The sequence below is a fragment of the Babylonia areolata genome, chromosome 19, assembly GCF_041734735.1.
Source record: "Babylonia areolata isolate BAREFJ2019XMU chromosome 19, ASM4173473v1, whole genome shotgun sequence".
Classification (NCBI taxonomy): Eukaryota; Metazoa; Mollusca; class Gastropoda; order Neogastropoda; family Buccinidae; genus Babylonia; species Babylonia areolata.
This window is the reverse complement of record NC_134894.1, coordinates 41,315,437-41,337,457: the sequence shown is the minus strand read 5'-3', so window position 1 is coordinate 41,337,457 and position 22,021 is coordinate 41,315,437. Positions and strand designations below refer to the sequence as shown.

The 22,021-nt window shown below is 38.3% G+C and overlaps 2 protein-coding genes across 3 annotated transcripts in view; both read right to left on the bottom strand.

The window, feature by feature from the left end:
* The window catches only part of LOC143293723 (uncharacterized), a 57,427-nt gene extending 50,055 nt beyond the window's left edge, over positions 1–7,372 (bottom strand). Inside the window, exon 1 of the mRNA XM_076604921.1 lies at positions 7,037–7,372. Within this exon, the coding sequence (XP_076461036.1) occupies positions 7,037–7,178 (142 nt within the window). The 5' untranslated portion in view covers positions 7,179–7,372. The remainder of the gene's footprint in view (positions 1–7,036) is intronic.
* Positions 7,373–9,479: 2,107 nt separating this feature from the next.
* LOC143293721 (uncharacterized) overlaps positions 9,480–22,021 on the bottom strand; it is a 70,618-nt gene continuing 58,076 nt past the window's right edge. For both annotated transcript variants that reach the window (XM_076604919.1, XM_076604920.1), the window contains one exon: positions 9,480–21,142. In XM_076604919.1, coding sequence (XP_076461034.1) covers positions 20,974–21,142 — 169 coding nt within the window. In that variant the 3' untranslated portion in view covers positions 9,480–20,973. The remainder of the gene's footprint in view (positions 21,143–22,021) is intronic.

Here is a 22,021-nt window from a genome sequence, read left to right as displayed (position 1 = left end):
TGCAGAGAATGTTTCCCACACAGCGACCAGTAATGGTTTCAGTGATTTGTTCAGGGACAACTTAGGATTCAGTCTGGCGAACACAGCAACAGAACGCTGGTCCCGTGCATGCACGGCAAAGACTTCCTTGTAGGCATCTAAAATCTGATGCTTTCCTTTTGTCTGCTGGTCCACTGGCACAATGATTATTGTTTTGCCCTCAAAGTCACCATTGCACTGCAATCTGACTGGACCGCTGCTGCACCAGTTTTGGTATGATGCTACATTCTCTGACAGAAGACCTGTTATTACACACACACACACACACACACACACACACACACACACACACACAAATATGCACACGCGTGCGCACATGCAAACACACACACGTGTTTTTAAATTTGAAATAACATCATTATCAATGGATGTGACTGTCACTGTCACTTCTTCAGGAAGAATAGTGTTACCTGTACTTGTGTTTTGCTTGCTTGCTTGCTTGTTTGCTGTGTGTGTGTGTGTGTGCGCGCGCGCGTGCGTGCGTGTGCGTGCGTGTGTGCATGCGTGTGCATGCGTGTGTGTGTGTGTGTGTGCGTGTGTGCAGGTGTGCAGGAGTATGTGTGTCTGTGTGTGTGTGCATGTGTGTGTGGGTAATAGAGTGTGAGTGACCACTAAAACTGAAATGTGCTACTGAATATAATTAAGTAATCAACTTTAAAATCTAAAACATTCAGTGAGATTCATACAGAAAACTCAATCCACCTGTAAAGTAGCAACAATGATACTATATCCCCTTCACTTTCAACAAGTATAACTGCACATGGCTTGATAGAAAACATCTGTTGCATATAATAAAACTCACAGAGTGGTCATTTTCCTTGCATACATGCATCAGGGTAAGAGAGAGAGAGAGAGTGTGTGTAAGCATGTGTGTGTGTGTGTGTGTGTGTGTGTGTGTGTGAAACAAAGGCTAAAGAAGACACTTACTCTTTCTTAGGATCAATGTATGTTTGTAAGACCACTCCTCCTGTCCATCCCAGAGTGGCAGCACAATGCAGTCACAGTCAGTGGCCAGCATCGTGTCACCACAGACCAGCAGCTGTAGACCAGAGGGAGCTGTCACACAAAGCCCTGAACAATCTTCATCAACCACAGCATCTATCCTGCAAGAGAGTTTCTCCTCTGTATTGTGGATCCACTCTTGCCCTTTGATATCCTGGAAGAACAGTGCATTAACGTCAACTGTTTTCTCTGCTGTTTCCAGATCCAAGACAAATTCGTGCAACCACTCAACAGCCTGTTTCAGGAACTTTTTCTCTGCTGAAATTTCAATGCGACTCTTTTCTTCATCATCAGGAATGCTAATATTCACGGAAATGTCAACATTTGTCTGCACATTTCTGTTCACGTTCTTGATTTCCAGAGCAATGTAATCGAGTGCATACTGAGGCAAAGGAACAAAGTGATGTGATCTTATCAACTTCTTTACTTCATTACTGACTTCATCCTTCATTTCAGAGGTAGCACAGATGTTCCACTTTCCTCCCTCAGAAATGTAACTTATTTTTCCAACATGTTTCTTACAGAGAGACGTCAATGCCTCAGCAACCTCTGGGTCATCGATTGTGCTTGTCACATCCACTTCTTGACAAAGGGTGTAAGTTATAAAACCCTTTGATAATGAGCGACAGTCCACAAAGCATTTTTTATCATTCATCATTGCCTTGAAATCATTAAGGACTGTGGGCTCTTGCAGAAGCTGTAATACATGTCCATGCAAGAAATATCTGTTATCTTTGCTTGTGTCACTGATTGTACCTTTGCTTGTATCATTGAATCCACTGTTGTCAGTCTGCCCATGTTTTCTACAGGTACCTGGTGACAGCTGGTCAGGTTGTTGGGCTGGTGGTGCTGGTGTCATTGGTTGTAGTGTGTTATCACTGGGAGTCATCCCATCAGCTGTCTCCTGTGGCCGTGCACCCGTGAAGGTGTTCCAACTGTTTCCTCTGCCCTGCTCTGTCTGTGCTTCATTTGTAATGTCAGACCCTCCCTGATGCCCAGGCAGATGTTTGTTGCTCCCAGTCTGTTCCAGTTCTCTTGATGGTTGTCCTACACTGTCAGACCTGTCTGGTGATCTGGTTCTGGCACCAGCCTGTTCCTGTTCCCCTGATGGTTGTCCTGCACTGCCAGACCTGTTTGGTGATCTGGTTCTGTCACCAGGCTGTTCCATCTCCATTAGTAGTTCCTCTGTACTGCCAGACCTGTCCCTTTCATCTGATAATCTGGCTCTGGCACCAAGCTGTTCCTGTTCTCCTGATGGTTGTCCTGCACTGCCAGTTAGTGGTCGGTTTGTTCTATCAGACTGCCTCAGTTCTGATGATCTCTCTACATTGCTAGACCTGTCCTGCCGTCTTTGTTGTTTGGTATGTATGTCTCTTCTGATGTTCACCTGCATCTGATCAACTTTTGCTATACCATGTACTCTGTGTGTAAGTAAATCAGAAACTTCCCTTCTGAAACCTGCAATCTCAATCTTCCAATCTGCTTGTTGGAAACAGAAACTCTTTGAAGACTTTGCAAGGTGAGCAAGCATTGCGAGGCAGTTCTGAAAATCGTATTGGGATTGCAGCTGCACTGTGACACCAACCAGGTCCTGAAACAACATCTCTTTCACTCTTTCAAGTGCCTCTTTCTTTGGAGAGAAACTTTCCACAAAACCCCGTCTTTCTCTGAACCAGCAATGAAAATCTTGTCGGATGATTTCCTGCTGAAAGGCACCATTCTCATCCAGTAACATTCTGTTGAACAGCTTAGGGACTTCAAAACTCATGCAAAACAGACTGTCCACATCTTCATGTGCTGAGGTCTTTCCAGCCTCTCCTTCACCTGCAGTGACAGTGGGACATTTCCTCTGCCGGGACACAGAAGAACCGGTGCCACCTGGTTCAGCACTCATCTTTCAGTGTGCTGTCATCAGCAGCCTGTCAGCACAATCATGGCCTCTGTCACCTGACCTTCTCTGACTCGTCCTCAAGACCTGTATAAACATAAAAGAAAAAGTGACAATGTTCTTCATTCATGAGGGTGCCTTGTATAACTGTTAGCATGAAGGACCACCGTGAGTTATGCCTTGGATAAAAGCTTTGAGCCAAACGTAAGGTCAGTAGTAACTTATAATGAAATAGTACCATGCCAACAAATTATCACACATCATTCTTTTTCTTTCACTTGATGTTTGGTTAAAGCATGCCTTTTATGGGTTTGTTGTTGTTATTGTTGTTTTGTTTTATGAAATCCATGTAAGCCCACACACAGAGCTTGTGTTTGATAACCCAAACTCCAGGTGACTGATGTGCATGACCAGATAAGGTCTACTGCTTTATGTTTTGTGACAAACAGACATGGAAAGTAATAAAACAACTGAATTGTATCACTGCTTCATTCTGGATTACAAAGAATCCCATGTCGATCAGCATTTCACTGTTTTAAAATAATCTTATAGATCTAGATCAAAGTGTCCAACACTGAACTGGAACTGACCCAAGAAAATCTAGCAGATCTGGGACTAAACTAATCAAACTGTTCACAGTCTGGAAATATGACTTAATCAGAAACAAAGATATCCCTGTGAATAGCATGTGTAAAAAGAGATGTTTTTCTTCTATGATTAATCCAAATTTGGTTTCAACAAAGTAATTCCAGAAAAAAAATGAGTATGTTCAAGTTTACCAATGCAATAATACTGAAAAAACAGAAGAAAAAGGTTCAACTTTCAAACTTTTGTTGTTTAGTATGTTCAGCAGAGTGCAAAAGATAACTGACTTGAACTAAGGGTATGCAGAACTACTGCCAGATATATATGATAAGAACTCGAGACATTTTCAATTCATATCTTTTGTTAATCGGAAGGTGGACTTGTGGCAATGCAAATGAAATTATTTGAATAATTTGAATCTATCAAAATTGATGGTGGACTAGGAAATTCACTTTATCCACTCCCTTTTAAATCCCTTGTGTGCCAACTATGTACACTGTACATGTATAATAATGACTTAATTGTAATACCAGAAGAATTCTTCAGCAATATTTGTATCTGTACTCTGTCAGAATATGGGTTTATATGACTCCGCATGTACATCCCACACACAAGTATCACAAAGATGGGAAATTCAAAACATTTGCACCAAACTTTATGTTAAAAGTGGATTCTGGCAAATCCCACTTGCAGAGGAGTTATACACAACTTTCATCATCCATTTGGCAGAATTTGCTTCAATAACCTACCATTTGGTATCAGTTCTGCAAATGAGATCTTTCAGAGTACAACCAAATTCTTGGTGACAAAGAAGGAGTCATATGCCACATAGTCAACATCCTGGTCCATGTTCCTAAAGAACAACATGACCTGAGATACCCTGAGAAGTCTTTCAATGCCTGCAAGATGCTGGACAGACACTAAATGAAAAGTGTGAGTTCTCCAAACCATCACTGGAATTCCTTGGACACATAACTGACATTACAGGGATTCATGCTGATCCCGATGAAACAAAAGCAATCAAGGAATTTCCAGCCCCCAAAACAGCCACAGAACTACAATGCTTCAAGGACATTATCAAACAAATGGCCAAATCTAATCCCAGTTTAGCAAAGCTGAATGCACCACTATAACAACTGCTACACAGAGATGCAGCTTGGCTATGGAATTAACCTCAAGAAATAATAATTAATCATAGTGAATATTGATAGTATTTATATAGCGCTGAATCTTGTGCAGAGACAAATCAAAGTGCTTTCACACCAGTCATTCACATGCATGCATAACTCTAAAACTGAAGGATCTGCAGACAAGGAAGAGGCAGGGGAGGGAGGCTATCTTGGGAAGAGGTGGGTTTTAAGGCCAGACTTGAGAGAGCTGAGTGCGGAAACCTGACAAAGCGAAAGAGGAAGTTCATTCAAAATGCAAGGTCCAGAGACAGAGGAAGAATGGCGTCCAACAGTGGAGCATTCGAATCTGGGTAAGCGTAAACAGAGTGGATCCGAAGCCGATCAAAGAGAGCCAGATGGAATGTAGAGGTGAAGGCAGCCACAAAGATAGGAAGAGGCAGATTTGTGAATATATTTATAACGTAGAGTGCTAATCTTACATTTTATTCTGTGTGAGACAGGGAGCCAATGGAGATGTTGCAAAAGAGGAGTGATGTGCTCAGATCTTTTCTTTCTGAGGACGAGTCGGGCAGCATAGTTTTATATGCACTGAAGGGACTGAGTGGATGAAGCAGGCAAACCAGACAATAGAGAGTTACAGTAGTCAAGGCGAGATAGAATGAGAGAAATGACAAGTCTAAATGTTGCATTGATGGACAGATATTTCTGAATGGAACTGATGTGTCGCAAATGACAGTAGCAGGATTGACATGTCTGACTGATAAATTTTTGCATGAACAGTGTGTTGTCAAGGACAACGCTGAGGTTCCCGACTGAGCTGGAAAAAGGGATGGATGTACTGCCAAGTTTGATTGTGTTAGTTGTCATTGTTTAGTTCTTAAGATCATTGCTTCGGTTTTGTCTGAGTTCAATTGTACCTTATTTAGACTCATCATGTTTTGAATGTTCAGGAAGCAGTTTGATGTTTCTTGCAAGAGCTAGGACAATCTTTTAGGGGTATCACTAATCTGAAGTTGAGTGTCATCAACATAAGAATGATGACCAACAAATAGAAGAGCTACCAGTTTTGACATCAACCCCTGTACGTGCACATGACCCTCCTAAGCAACAATAATTACAGCAGACACTTCAGGGGCAGTCCTTCAAGTACAAGAAGATGGATCGCATCATCCTTGTCAGTTTCATCTTAAGATCACTCTGTGTTGCAGAGCAAAATTATGCAACCATTGAAAAGGAAGCACTCACAGCAACTGGGGCGTCAGACTGATTCAATACATTCAAGGTTTAGAATACACAATAGAACTCATCATAAGCCCATTGTCTCACTTCTAAACAGCAAAGAAATCAACAACCTGTCACCCAGGATACAGCATTTCCATGTATGTCTAATGAGATACAGCCCTACTGTTATGCATGTTGCTGGCAAAAAAAAACAAACAAAAAAAAAAAAAATGAGCACCTGCAAGTCTACCTGAAGAAACAGAAATCAGTTTTCTGGAAGTCATGGCAGCACATGCTAAACAAGCCATTGAAATCCTCCCAGCATCATCTAATAAACTAGAAGAAATCAAAATGAAAAATAGTCCAGATGTTCAAAATGAAACACAATGTTTTGAAACCGAAAGTGGAACTAAAGATATAGTTGTTTTGGTGTTTGTTTGTTTTTTAACTGATGTAGAACACATAAAGCATGCATGCTGTGAACATCTAACAAATAACTTTAATGCATTGATTTATTTTTTTGTTTGCATGTTTTCTTTTAAAGAGGAAGGAAAATGCGACATTACAAATTGTGAATACTGCTTATAACTGAAAGGGGTGTTGTAGGATAAATGATTTCATCATAATACATTAATTTTAAGAACTCTTAAACAGTATCACGAGCAAGAGAGAACCGTTTGACAGATCCAGAAGACCACGATATTACAGTACATATAGCTGTTCTGGCAATTATGTGCAGTGTACGTAACTGTACCCGCCCCCCCCCCCCCCCCCCCCCCCCCCCCCCCCCCCCCCCCCCCAACAGTAAATTAGAAGGGAATTAACCCTGTTCATATGTTCAGCCCAGGATAGAGAAGTCAAAATTGGGTTCCTTCCCTTTAATTGCTCACGGTATTAGATTACAAATTTTATAATTATAAAATCATTGTGAAAAAACTCATGAATTTTTAACCTCATGCTGTTATCCACAACGTTTCATGGACTGTCATTCTAAAATTGTCTACTGGCAGTGACTGTGAGTAACAAATTTCCATTCTCATGTAGATTATATGTTGGAAACACGCAGCTCTGAGGCAAACACTTGGGACAATTGTTACGGTCAGCTGGCTTCTTTCCACGGAAAATGCAACTGATCTGCAGTTTTAAAGGTGTCATTAAACTATTTACATACCTTTTCTAATTATGTCACACCATGATTTGGCAGTTTCGTTAGTTTCATTTCCTTGGAGGTGTCGTCGACTCCACAAACATGTCTGCTGTAAGCTTCCGAAACCGAAAGTACGCTTGACGTCATCAGGTGGAACATGAAACATTCTGAGAAATATTTTGTGTTATCTTTTGATGATTAAGTATGACATTAAATGGATGTGTTTTTCTAGGAATTGTAGAATATCTTTGATGTTTACAATAACCGAATTCAAGTTTAAACATCGACGAAAAGGAGGAGGAAGTGTTTGTGTGTTATAAAAACTTCCTCCTTTCAGTTTCATCTTTTTCTTCTGTTGAAGACAACGATCAATATTATGTCGATTACTGTGACACCCAGCGGAAGGATTTGCCGTCGGATTTTGTCAGGATATAAGAAAAAAGTAGTGGTAGAAGGTGTGGAATGTGTCCAGTGGGCCAACATTTTTAGCTAGCTCTCTACGTCTTTTGCCGCGCCACAAAGAGAGTATATAAATAGCGCCAAACTCGCAATGGGTCCACAGCCACGAACAACTTGACTTTAATATTGCCTGTAGGTCGTTAACTCAACTCTACCGGCGGGTCCCAGATGCATGGTTGTCCAGCTAAGTTTCGTGCAGGTCATGCAAGTCGAACTAAGATTCACAATACGGTTTCAGAGTTAGACCCATCCCCATACCTACCAGCAGTATTCCAGTGGGGAATCCCATGTCTATGATCAACAACCAGATACCACATGTGACTGGTGGTATTTGATGGGCTTTGCATGTCCCCAGTGGTATTCTTCAGTTGGCTTTCCAGTGTCTCCATTGGTATTCCAGTAGTATTTTGATGGGCTCTCCCATGTCCCCGATGGTAATCCATTGATATTCAGATAATGTACGTGCTTTCCATGTTTGCAGTGGTATTCTAAAAGTCATTCTGTGTGTTTCTTATTATATTCCAGTGGCAATCAAATGGACATTCCATGTCCCCTGTAAGGTTCTAGGATCGCCTATCTCCACACTAATAATGGAATTCCAGTAGTATTCTTCTAAGCGCACCAGTCGACATAACTGATGCTCCAATACTAAATGTACACAGATTTCACATGGTGTTCTGTTGGGCATGTCCAGTTCTTGACAGTATGTGTATGTGTTAGACAGGTAGTGTGACAATGTGTTTGCAATGAGTGTGGGAACTGAGCTGGTTACTCCAGTATACTTCTTTTGCTTTTTTTTTGGTGCCAGTATAGTTGTTTTAACCTGAGTTTAAGCCAGATTTGGAGTTCACAAAGAATTTTCCAGAGAAAATTAAATTGCATGTTAAAGTTTGTCATGGATCCACACACACTCACACATTAACATGAATGACTGAAACACGGGGTTATTACATAGACTCATCTTCACTTGTATGTCAACACACATGCCCGCTAAATGTGAACAGGAGTGTCAGGGATGAAGGAGATGGTATCTGTGCATGACATGCATGTCTGTCTCACATGACTTTTATTTTATAGTGAAGTCCAAGACAGTTTTGTTCTAACAGTAAAGCAGCAAGTGTCATTAAGTTAATGCTTGGGGAAAGCCAGATAATGGTAACACATTGTACTGCCATTCCCTTCCCCCCCACACCCCCCACCCACCCCCATTTTTTTTTTTTTTTTTTTTTGCTTATATATGAGTATACATATTATATTCTAATTTTGAATTCATACCCACATGAACCTCATCAAGTTCAGGCTTCTTCATACTTTATAACATCTCTAAAAACATACCTGTCTCAAGCAATATCAACTTAGTTCCCCCCACACCCCCTTATCTTTTGGCTGTCTGTGTACTGCTTGCGGTCATACTTCCACAGTACCCATATTGCTCTCTTGTAAAACGTATGGATCTCAAGTGTGAATGAGTGCATGCCTGTGTCTGTGCTTGTATGTATGTGTGTGTTGGGGTGAGGGGGGAGGGAGTTGGGAGAAGAGTGAGCATGTGCATGAGTGTGTATATAAATTATGTTCATAAATATGCTTGAATTTTTGTGTGCTTGTAAAAATGTGTGTGCTTCTTTCCATGTAGGGTTTGGATGCTTGAAAATATGTGTTAATTTGTTCCCATGTACCCACACCCACCCACCCACAAAAACATCACCCAATTATTTGGTCTTTTTGGTTGGTTGTTTGTACTGCTTGTATATGAATATTTAGATATATTCTTGGTACATTATTGCAAAAGCATATGAAGAACAGTGTTAAGTACATTACTGATTAAAAATTGACAAGTGAAAATGTGCATGAGAGTGCATGAATGGTTATAAGTACGTTCAACTGTTGGTATGCTTGTAAAATGCATGTGCTTGCTTCCATGCATGGTTTGTGTAAATGAATACATTTGTCAATTTGTTGTTACATTCCCCTAACCACACACACATATACGCACAAAAACATCATCACTAAATCACTTTGTCTTTTTTGTCTTTTTTTTTTAATCTTTTACATTTTTTTTACATATATATACCTGCTACACAAAAACAAAAGCATATGATGAAAAAAAAAGAGGAAGAAGAAAAAAGAACAATTTCCAAGATTAAATTGCTTTACACTGAACTAAGACCTTAAAGTGAACAAAGAAATCGCTTCTAGGGGGAGGAGGGAGGGGTGGGGTGGGGGTGGGGGCAGTGAGGGAAGGCTAAGAGAGACCAAAACTGGAGAAGGATGGCATAGCACAGCGAGAGAGAAAGAGAGAGGCAGACAGACGGACAGATAGTCAGACAAGACATACAGAGAGAAAGCGAGAGAGAGAGCAAGAGAGAGAACTGTAACTGGAGGTTTGACTTTCGACAGTACAGGTAATATCATAGTTTAGCAGAACACAACCATAATTATCAGGACTACTGAACTAAATGAAAATTATAACTGTGTTAAAAACAAAACTGTGTGACATCTAGGAACCCCCCACCCCCACCCCACCCCCACACACACCAAAACCAAACCTGCAAATAAACATTTTTAATGATAATTATTACCTTAACCATTAAGCTTCTTAAGGCAAATAAGACAAGGCTGTACTGAGGTCATCAGCCCTTCCACTTGATTTATCATCCCCAGATTATAAAAAAAAAATCAGAAAAAGGATAGAAAAAAATACTTCAAAGCCTCCCACAAAAAACATTTTTAAAAAAGATCATAGTATAGGCAAATAACACTGCAGATTGGATAGCGAGTGCCCATCCCATTGCTTATGACATCACCACCTAATCTGACATTTGACATTCCAGCCGACCATGCATGGCCATATCAAGACTGGCAAACTGCATAAAACATGTCAACTGTATTAAAAACAAAACTCTAACACCAAAAATAAAAATAAAAATGAAAAATAAAAAAAAGAATCTACAAAACAACACAGATCATAACATTATTTTAACCATTAAGCTCCTAAGAATTTGGTTGTGTTGAGGGCAGCCCTTCCACTTAAGTTATCATCCCCAGATTATAAAAAAACAAAACAAAAAACCCCCCGTCAAAGCCACACAGAAATACATAAAAGGCCATGCAGGCAAATAACACGACAGAATAGCCAGCTATGCCATCAAAGTGTTACCATATCACAACCTAATTACCAGAACAAAACACTGAAGATACATCCTAGATTGCAGAAAAGAAAGAAAAAAGGTTCAGGTTGAGGCTTGCTAAAAAAAAAAAAAAAATAATAATAATAATAACAATAATAATAATAAAAAACAGTAGAAAGGGGAATGGACTGGGAAGGCAGAAAAAAACAGTGAACAGTGAAGAAATAAAAAAGGCAGGAAAAAATCTGAGCAATAGGAAAGAGCAAATTTCAAGCACAGATTTTTCAGAAGGTGGGGGTGCAATTTATACTGAAAGACACTTGCCATCCCATGGAGGAACTACCTAATAACCCAGAGCAAAACATTACATATAGTACACTACAGACTGCAGAAAATAGAGAGAAAAAAGTGTTACAATTTGCTGGAGAAAAAGAAAAGAAAGAAAATGGATTGGGAAAGCAGAAAAAGAAGACAATAATAAAGGACAGTAATAGAAAACTTACAGCACAGAATTGCTGAGGCTGGGGATGTAATTTTTACATAAAGACCTAAGATATTATATTCAGTTTATCATGAACTGCAACAGCGATCAACGTGTATCAGTACATGTGTATTTTGCAAAGTAATGTACCATTCATTTATAAAAATTAATCATTATGTGATTCAACACATGGGAATCTGACTACAGTCAGAATTTCTATATGAAAAAAGCATATTTTCTTTCTGTTCTCATACAAAGTCATGAATGGCGGGGGGAGGAGTGACATCATTCCATGAGAGAGCAGTCAACAGCATCGGTGAATGTTCAAATGAGAGACAAAGGCTGCATTTGTGTTTGAACAAAAAGTATTTCCCCTAATGCTGATGAATCTTTTGAACTTCAGCTTTAGATCCAAGATCAAAACAAAGCTTACTATATGCAGTCATTCAGTGTATGGCCACATCATCTGCTGACATAATTTCAGAAAAGTCTGGGGTTAAATCAACTGAAGATTGCAACTTAAGTGAGGAATGTGTGCAGCAGTACCAACAGTGCATGCACCTGAAAACAATTTTTTTTTAAATACAACAGTTTCAGGCAGACTACCTTTGACTGCTTTATTCCATTTAGAAAGCCTAAAAAACTTAATATTGTTATGTTTCACGTCCAGTATACTGTCATCAGTGACATTAATTTTCCCAACACTGAACAAAACTCTACTGCTCTCTCCTGTACATCCCATGATGACATCCTTGTGACTGTCTCTTGCACCGACCCAAAAGTTTAGTCAAAACAAGTCAGTGCCAATGAACAGCTGCCTTTTCTTCCTTACAGAGGCCACACTTGTCATGCTTATTATCTTGCGCATGTCTGTGTGTGTGTGTGTGTGTGTGCAATAATTATGAATTTTCATGCCCAGTGCCTCTGACAAGAACATATCAGTGGTAAAAGCAAAATAACTGCATCATGCAAGATCATTTCAAAACAGTGTTGGGCATTGACGCTTTTCATCATAAATATTAATTTTCTTGATAGAAATTAGAATGCAGACCTTTTCAAATGTGTAAACTCCCAGAGATGTCCATTCTGGAAAGCAGAAAGAGGAAGACCTCAATATCCTCCACCAAAGTCAGCAAAAGATATTTAATAAACTAAATATATCCTGATGTTTGCATAAATAAGCATATGTGCCAACCCTTCAGAATCCCAATTTGTAAGCTTGCAGAAGGAGGGTTGGGAAAGGGGGCATTGCACAACCCTCTGAAGCTGAAGCACTTTTCAAATTTAGACACGCAAACTCTTTATCTCCTGAAAAGAAAATACCAGATACAAAACATGACAGGAGCTATGGTGTGATTATCACAGCCTGTGATTCTTCAGCTCTAATGTTGCTCGTATGTTTCAATGACTTCTCATGCACAATTACGTCATTCCAGCCACCAATGACTTCTCATGCACAATTACGTCATTCCAGCCACCTTATGAATTTTTTCCCAGCTATATCAGCAAATCTGCAGAATGCATGACTGTCTCCTTGACAAGACAAAGGGCTGAAAGGAAAACTGTTTACTGGTCGATTTGCTCATGGATCACAATTAAAAGAAAATTGTGTGCGTAAACAGTTTAAAAAAAAAGAGTAGAAAATCATAATTTCCTAGGAGGGATTTAAATCTGTAAAAATAACAAAAATGTGCGATGGCTGGCATGTATGAATAAAAACTGAGAAGCCCAAAATCCCCACCTTTTCCATTCCCTGTTACAATTTATCTAAACTTTAAATTTATCTAATTTATCTGTCTCAAGGCTACAGAATGGGGATGGAAAGCCACACTTCCCAGACATTCCTTTTTCCTCCTGCTCTAAACCCCAAACCCAAGCACACCCACCCCCCTCTCCCTATATCTTAAAAAAACAGGAACCTCCAAGAGAACTGTACAGTTATTCTAATTGAAAAATTAGTTTCATCTTTACAGATTCTGGTGCAAGCAAAAACAAAAACAAAAGCAAAAAAGCCAACACAAACAGGCAAAATCCAGACCCTTATAAAAGCAAATGTTTATGGTCTACTACTGAACTTACAATATGAACATGTAAACTTGAGTGCAAACTTTATCAGGTTAGTTTTACATACACCTACAGACTACAAAATCAATTCACAAAGGGAAAATGGTAAATCAAAAACAGGAAACAAAAGAGAATTTAAAAACCAAAACAAAACAGAAATCCAGTATGAGCCCTTTTTATGGAAACACTATCAGTTTTGTTATACACTTGTTTGGAGTTCTGTATGATAATCAGTCATGTTCGACTATGACCATAAGAACAGCAGAGGGGGTAACTGCTGTCCTGACTATCTGGGCTAGGATTTGATTATAGTGGAGTGTGTCTCGCCCAAGTTACATCCCCACACTCTCGGCCACGAGGATTTTAGGACAGTCGGTGTTGGGATGGTTCCCAAAGGCCAATTAGCCCCCAAAGCTGCAGCACTAAGAGCCAGAGCAAATTTTGCCTCCTAGTTTGCAAGTCATCATCCTTCACAAAAGACTACGCTGTAAATGATTTCCCATTGCAATGTTTGGAGTGGTGGTGAGTAACTGTATACATATATATATAAGCCATATTATCTGAAAAACACCTCAACTCGCTCTGCAGTGGTCTGCTACTGGATTAAGAAATTATCAACCCATGAAATGATCACATCATTCTTTTTTTTGGCAAATGCCAATGACTACAGCACTGCAAAACATTCTGGTCCTGGGTTTCTTACTCATTTGAAACCATTTATTATTCCAATCTACCTGAAACATTTCCCCAAACTTACTTGAACTCAAAGATGACAGACGTTTTATTTGTCAGTAAGTCTTGTCCCCTGGCTCTTATGTTTAGCAAGTCACCACGAACTTGAAACCAGACAATACACAATACAAACAGTCCACCCGATTATGCCAGAATTACTCACAAACGAAGTTTCAGTAACTGTAATAAAGATCCTGACTATCCTGGACGTAAGCAGTTTAACTGATTCTTCCATCAAAACCGTTTGAATGGCATGGCCTGGCCACAGACGTTTAAGATACGAGCAAAGACTACAGTTCATGAAATAAAAAGCATGAAATCTGACATCAGATGGGGTTTGGAAATGAGGAAGTGGGGCTGGTGGAGTGGGGAGGGAGGGGGATCACAACCACAAGCAGGACTCCTTTCTTTACAACACTCTACCTGCCCCAGGGACACTGACCACAAAGTATCCAAATCATGTTTTCATAAAGAATAATTTTTGAAAATAAAATTTCAAGCACTCCATACAGCTGATGACAAATTGCTGTTCATTTGTACATGTATCCCCTTTGCCCCAACTGGGGGGAAAATGCGACACTCGTGGTGCTTCAGACACATTACCATGTTGCCTATTACTTTAAATCAGCTTCTCTCTCAAAATGATTTTTAAGATGTAGAAGAGATGGGATTTTTTTCTGCAAAGGGAAGTGGGTTGAAGGAAGGGAGGTGGGAATGTGGTGGAGAGTGGTGAGAGGGAGGGGAGAGATAAAACCACACTTCTCCAATAAATAGCGTGCAAATGTCACATGGTTCTCACTTTGGGATACAGAATTTACATTCTCTGTTTACACCAAAGTTTGGTGAATACCTATATAAACAAACACTAAAATCTGCAAGGAGTTATGAAAACCATTTGAGGCTAAATCATTTTGCCTAAACCAAAAACTTTCAAGAACATGACAGATACATGATACTACTGATAGAAATATCAATCACACACACACATGATACTACTGATAGAAATATCAATCACACACACTATGTAATTAACAGAAGAAAAAAAATCAGATACACCTGTCCAAATCTGCTATCAAGTACATACCAGTATATACTACATTTACAAAATATGGAAATGTAACAGACGGATACATTTTATATGCCATCTCTGAAACACTTCAATTTCAGAACAATCCAACGGGAACTGTGTAGCCTCAGAGGCTGTAAACATTCTGCAAAATGGTGTAAAGTTGGTGCATACACGAAACAAACTCACCGCATAAGCAAAATATATACTCCTGGATTCACAGATGCATAAAAGACAAAAGAATATTCAACCAATGGACTGGATACAGCTTCAGCCACTAATGCAATACACGCCACCCCCTTACACAAGGAAAGAGGGCCATGGGGGGTGGGACAAAAAAGAACCACCACAATTAAAAAAGTGATGTTTGTTGTAATAAACATTGGAATTTTTTGCTTTTCTGGTACTGAAATTATGATTTTAAAAGTCTCAAATCAAAAAAACAAACAGCGATGAAATTAATAAATGAACAATGAATATGCATGAATGAGCGATAAATCATAAATTTGTAGCATTCATTCATTTGTGTTGCTTACCACCCTGCCAACCTCAAAGGCCCACACCACTACACAAAACAGTAAAAAATCTTCATGACAGCCACATCACACCACCACCTCATCTCAACCCACAAGTTATGTGAACCAGACACTGTGCACTGATCATGATAACCAGATGGCAAAGAAACCCAGGAAATCTCTCTGGTGCTCTTCTCTTGAGCATCACAAGAATCAAATACACACATCCCATTCAGCAACCAAAGCAATACCCCAATTTGTCATACTGTCAGTCAAGGCAACATCTTGATTAAATGAACTGCACAGCAAGCCTCTATAAAACCACAATGCATAAACAATGAATGTTTTCTCTCAGAAGGTCCAGACTTTTACAATATAGATTTGGGACATGTAATGTTAAAAGGTAGGCAAAAAAGTGAGGGTACAATCTTAGGTTGAATGATAGGGAAAACTGAAGGAACAGTATAATCTAAGGTTAAATGGCGTGGGAAAATATGAGGGCATAATTAACAAAAATTTTCTGCAGAAGTACATACACACCCCTTACCCTCTTTTTTTTCGTTCTTTTTTTTTTCTTTTTTTTTTCTTTCTTTTTTTTTTTTTTTTTTTTACATATATACACATGAACATCAATTTGACAACGCAATCATTAAAAAGAAATCTTTCTTCCAAATATCAATTTTAACAAATGTTGTGTACATTTTATACAAATACATATATCTGTATAATATGAATGTAAAGATAGGGGTAAATGGTGTTAAGAAATCACAATCTGTTTCAAACCAAGTGATTAAAGGTGGTCTACTCCTTTTGCCAGTGAAATTCATCGTTATTGGGCAGTCATGTTCAAACATACTCAGACAGGATTATCACTCTATAACATTGCCAAAACTGCAAATACACCATCAAAGAAAATCTGAACCATATCCAGTAAACATTCACTGCATTACCTAATCAACAGATTTTATTCACACAAAATAAAGTGCAAACACACAAAAGCCAGTGAAGAATACATGAATTTTAGATAAAGTATCCAGACACCACACAGAAAATGCTTTAAATTATTCTAAAAAAAAAGAAAAAGAAAAAAAAGGCAGTAATGACACACAGAAAAAAAAAATTGGAAGCTATGTAAAAAAATTTTTTTTAAATTGAAATGGGAGTTATGGGGAAGGGGGTGTTGGGGGGGCACTATTTTCCATGACATCATAAAGTTATGAATAACTACTTTCCATGTTCCACTATCTTCACAATTTTTACAAATAAAGGAACACTCCTCCATCAACAAATAATATTATCAGAAAATAGTCAGTATATCATTTCTTCATGTTCCACTATATTCACATTGCTCACAAATAAAGGAACACCCCTCCACCAACACATGATAAAGAAAATGACAAATATATTGTTTCCTGTGAGACGTGCATACAGACACTTTCACACTTCCCCCGCCCCTCTCTGCCCAACCATTTGATCCATTCCTTTTTCCAAATCTTTGCAATACCCTTCTGCACACACACCCCTCACACACACACCCTTCCAACCTCTTACTATTTCTAGTGTCTCACAACAAACATACACTTGAACATCTATTTACAAGAGAGGTAAAGAACTTTACAACAGATTAGCGACTTTACACATTTTCACAACTTGTGAGAACAAAGAATGGGTTGTCAAATTATTAATTCAAAGTAAAACTGTCAAGGATAGTGACAATTGATAAAAGTTGATTGACTTGCATTTCAACATAGTACAAAATAAATAAAATATTTCAATATGATTTATAGATGAATGAATAAAAAGGCACACTTGTCAAGGGACCCGACTGGTCTGAACAGGTCTGAAGAATGTTAGAAGCCAGTACAAACTCCAAGCCAATCAATCACCACCAAATGCCAAAAGATTACAAATTCAAGTTGCAAGATTATGTACAAAATATGTTTCTCACATACTGTGTGGTGCTATACTACATGGTATCTGTGTATATTGTGGTTTTCCGTAGAATCATACAGCAATGCATGTGTTCTAACACTACAGGTTCAGACTTTCCTGTTGGATATTTGGGGTGAGTGGTGCTGTCCCATCCTGTTTATTCTCTAGAGTTTCTGTGGACAATCCTTCTTGAAATCTTTCCACAATCTGTCTTTAGATGTTTACACATGCTATCTGTCTTTAAAGGTTTCCAGATGCAATCTGTCTTTAAATGCTTCCATCTGCAATCAGTCTAACCTTGCAGTCTGTCTTTTTAAGGTTTCTATTTTCAATTTACCAATACAACCCCCTCTGAATATAGCACACTGTGCTTCCAAACTCTAACAAAATCATCTTCAAAGGAGCAAGCAGAAGAAACAATAAAATAGACAAAGCAATCCAGCATACTGCCTGCAAGCAAGTAAGCCGTTAGGAAAATTAACAGAAAAAATCTGCATTATAAAGACTAAAAATGACAATCCCACATAAAATTTACACAACAGACTCATATTGTAACCTTCTTTTTTTTCAATCCAACAGATAAACAAAAAACTATTCAAGGAATCATCAGTATCATATTTTGTTAAAAATCCAACAAACAAACAAAACTCTTCAAAGTATCATAATTATTCATACCTAACTTGAAAAGGCTTTCAAAACATAATTAGTAATATCCCTTTATAGTTGCAGCATCATCAATAAAAACAAATCTTTATACATGAATGAATACCAGCTAAATCATCAGTGATAGATATTTTCAAGAGGGTCAAGATTAAGCAAGGACAAGATTAAACAAGGAAGTCTATTCTTTGTCAAAACACATTGACTGAATCTAAAGTTTAAATCCTCCAGTCACTTTCTGTTTTTAATGTTTAAGAAAAACATGATGAAAATAAGAGGAAGAAAATAAACATTCACCAGATGCAGAGCATATCAAGAAAATCAGCAAACTAGGTCATCCACTGTCACAAATCTTCAAAAAGAACAAGGAAATAATTATTCATCAAAGCACACCGCAACTAAAACTCTCCAAGTGTTAATCAAGAGCAAAAGGTATGACCATTCAAATTAGCACATCAACAAAATCAGCGATTAAAATCCACTAGAGACAGAAATGTTTCACAATAACAGAAAAAAAATCCCCTTTTTTTGACACAAATATTAAAGAAAAGGAAAAAAAAAAAGTATTGGTTAAATCACACAGACAAAATCTACTGTTAAAATCCTCTAGTGACACACACATTTGACACGTACAGAAACAAAAAAGACATAGTAAAGCCAGTGACAAAATCGCAAGATGTCTTTAAAATATCAACCAAGGAGTAAGCACACAAGTTCCTTCTTGATTCCTTCCTTTCTGTTGTCATAGTGTCAGTGTCAAAGCACACCACTTGATTTACTGATCTAAAAAAATAAAACCAACCAACCAACTAAACAAAACCACTTCTGTACAAACATGCATCATGCTCCTCTTCATCATTTGTATCACAACACATTTCATGGCATAAACGAAAAGCAGAATGAAGGGGACTGTTATCATCTGACACTGGAATTACTGCAACAGATTCTGCAGACTGGTAAGTTCATTTCAAAAGCATCTATGTCTGATTACTGGCGATCAGTTCCTAGTCGCCATTGACAGAGGAAAAAGCAACAGCAGCCAGGTTTCACTCAGAATAATTCCTTTAAAAATTTCTTACAGGCTGCTTCATTTTCTAGCACAAAAAAAAAATTAAGCCCGAAGAAGTTGAACAAATAAATCAAATAAAAAATCAAAAACATCAGCTATCCACATGCAAACAGAAACTGCACACTTCGTGTAATATTGCATTAATGAAAAAAAACAAAAAACCCTTTCACTCATTACAGCAAAAACTGGATGAAGAGATAGAGAATAAACAAACATAACTATCCACAAGTTTCACTGAAATAAAGGCTACAAACATGCAATTTTATCCATAGCACAATCATATGCAACTGCATTCTTAATACAAAGTTTTATGCATGCAAAATTATATATGAACAATAAAAGCCTTTACTAAATCACAAAAATGTTCATCTTGTGTTTTCCTATCACACGTTCATTTGTAATTCACTTTATCACATATGTACAATGAAACAGGCCACAGTTTCATTCTTGATAAATTTGTTTTGCTATAGTAATCAAAGATATGAGCAGTATGGGTTTATCCTGTTATAGTTTTATCTCACAAAATGTTCCACACACACCACCTATAATAAATGTACACAACAAACTATTATCATTAAACATTTCTAAGGCATGAAATCACACAGCATTACTAGCTTTACAAACCATACTGTACACAAGACAAAAAAAAAAAATTGCACGTATATAATTAACATTCAAAAGAAACTATGACAAGCATGCATGTTCTGTGTGCATATGCACACACAAAATACTCTCACAGTCACACAATAGTCCACACAGCCAGTCAGCCAACTAGCAAGAAGCCAACAACCAAACCTCAGTCTTCATTAACCTCACTTTCAGCCCCTGAACTTATTCCATTACGGCTAAATTGTGTCTGAATCTTTTCCAAGCAGTTACCCCCCTCGATCTTACCAATCAGTTAGCCCCCTAACTTGCTCCATAACAGAGAAATTGTGTTGTCTTTTTCTTTTCTTTTTTTTTTTTTTTACAAAAAGAGTACACACAAATAAAGGGAAAACCACCAGCAGCATTTAAATTGCTTATCCCTTACAAAGCAGTTGACTGTGAAGGCCATGTCCAGACTCACCACAAAAGAAAAACACAAAACCCTTCATAATGTTAATAACACAACATCTCATACACAAAAAAATAAACAACATGGCGGCAAGGGCAACTGGTGCCTGTCCCATGTTTACAACACCACTATCTACCTGTCGTAGTACACCTGTCTTGCAAACATCTTAAGGACTGCAGTGACAGACTTCCCCAAAACTACAGACAAAAGAAGATGGCTGAAAGATGTGAAGACAGAAAAACAAGGGAGCAGTGCAGGGTGCTCACACCACACCACATCCACAAATTGTGACTGCTACAGGAATTAAGAAAAAGGACCTTAGTATCTCAGTGAGGCCACAACAAACAAGCAGCAATCATAAATAATCAACAGAGGCATGATGGAATAACTGATCATATCACCACACCCAAAACAAAAACAAAAAAACTAACATCTTCAAACCTGAACAGTATGTATATCATTAACAGTAAAAAAAAAAAGTGAAGCCCATAAAATTGATTAAAATGGCTTTTACATTCAAAGCTTCCACCCTACAGCTATACTTATCAGTATACTGCATGTTGAAGCACATGATCAGTAAATTTTACATAAAGAAAAAAAAAGATTTAAAGGACAAAAAAGATAGCAAGAAATCCCCAAGATTGGCACTTCACAAAATTAAGCTTTCGTTTCTTCACAGTCTATAAAAAAAATCATGGAAAAAGAATGAGACCTGATACAAAATATGCCTGAAACACTATCACTGGTTTTGATGAACACTGCGCATGTTCACCAGTAAAATCAACAAAACAATGTTTCTCAGCGGCTGAAGTTCCAACCGAAGTCTGTGTAAGGATAGACAGAACGGAACTTGGCAGGGTTCTTTATGAAGTCCCACTGTTTGTCTGAGAGGTCTTTCTCTGTGACACCTTTGTCAGCAAGCTCCATCTGAACTCGTGTCAGGTACCCTGGGTCAGGATAACCGTAGCTGCAACACAGACATGTTTCTGTACAAACTGTCTACACATTAAGAACACATACACTGTGAGCATGAACACAGAATACAAGTCTTTTCAGATTGAAAAAAAGAAGAGGAACGCATACACTTTTGCAGAGTCCTATATAAATTCTCTTTCCTTTTCCACAAAGGGCTAAATCCACTCAGCATTCAATACTGCATTTTAATGTCTAGAGAAGTCTAATAAGAATCCTAGCTATTCAGCTCATTTTGGGTTCCAGATTTCACAGTGAAAAATTCTCTTTCCTTCTCCACAAAGGGCTAAATCCACTCAGCATTCAATACTGCATTTTAATGTCTAGAGAAGTCTAATAAGAATCCTAGCTATTCAGCTCATTTTGGGTTCCAGATTTCACAGTGATATCTGCAGGAAGAATGCAAAAGGTGACCCAGCAGCAACATTTACAGCAGGTCCACTTCAAAGGCTTTTCTTTTGAGGCACACTGACAGTGTATGTTCTCAAGGAAATACTACTCTGTACATGGGCAAACTATGACTGGCTGCTGTGTGGTGTGCTGTAGTCAAGAGGCAGTGTTTCTGAACACTGAGCAGAGTGCATGTTTTCATCCTGTCCTTCCTGAAGTGTGCAGCATGCTGGAACAAATCATTCCTTGCTCCTTGTGGTAGAAAAACTGACATTTCAAAACGTTCTTGCTTCAGAAAAATATGTAAATGTTTTTTTCCCACAAAAACTGACAGACTTTGCAAGTAATCTGTGTTTCAAATCTGAATTCTACTGGTTAAGAAATGAGGTATACAGCTTATGACCAACAGATTATTCTGTTCAGAAAGAGTTATCTATATTAATAATTTTTGTTTTTTTGACGCATAAGTGTATAAAAACACTGA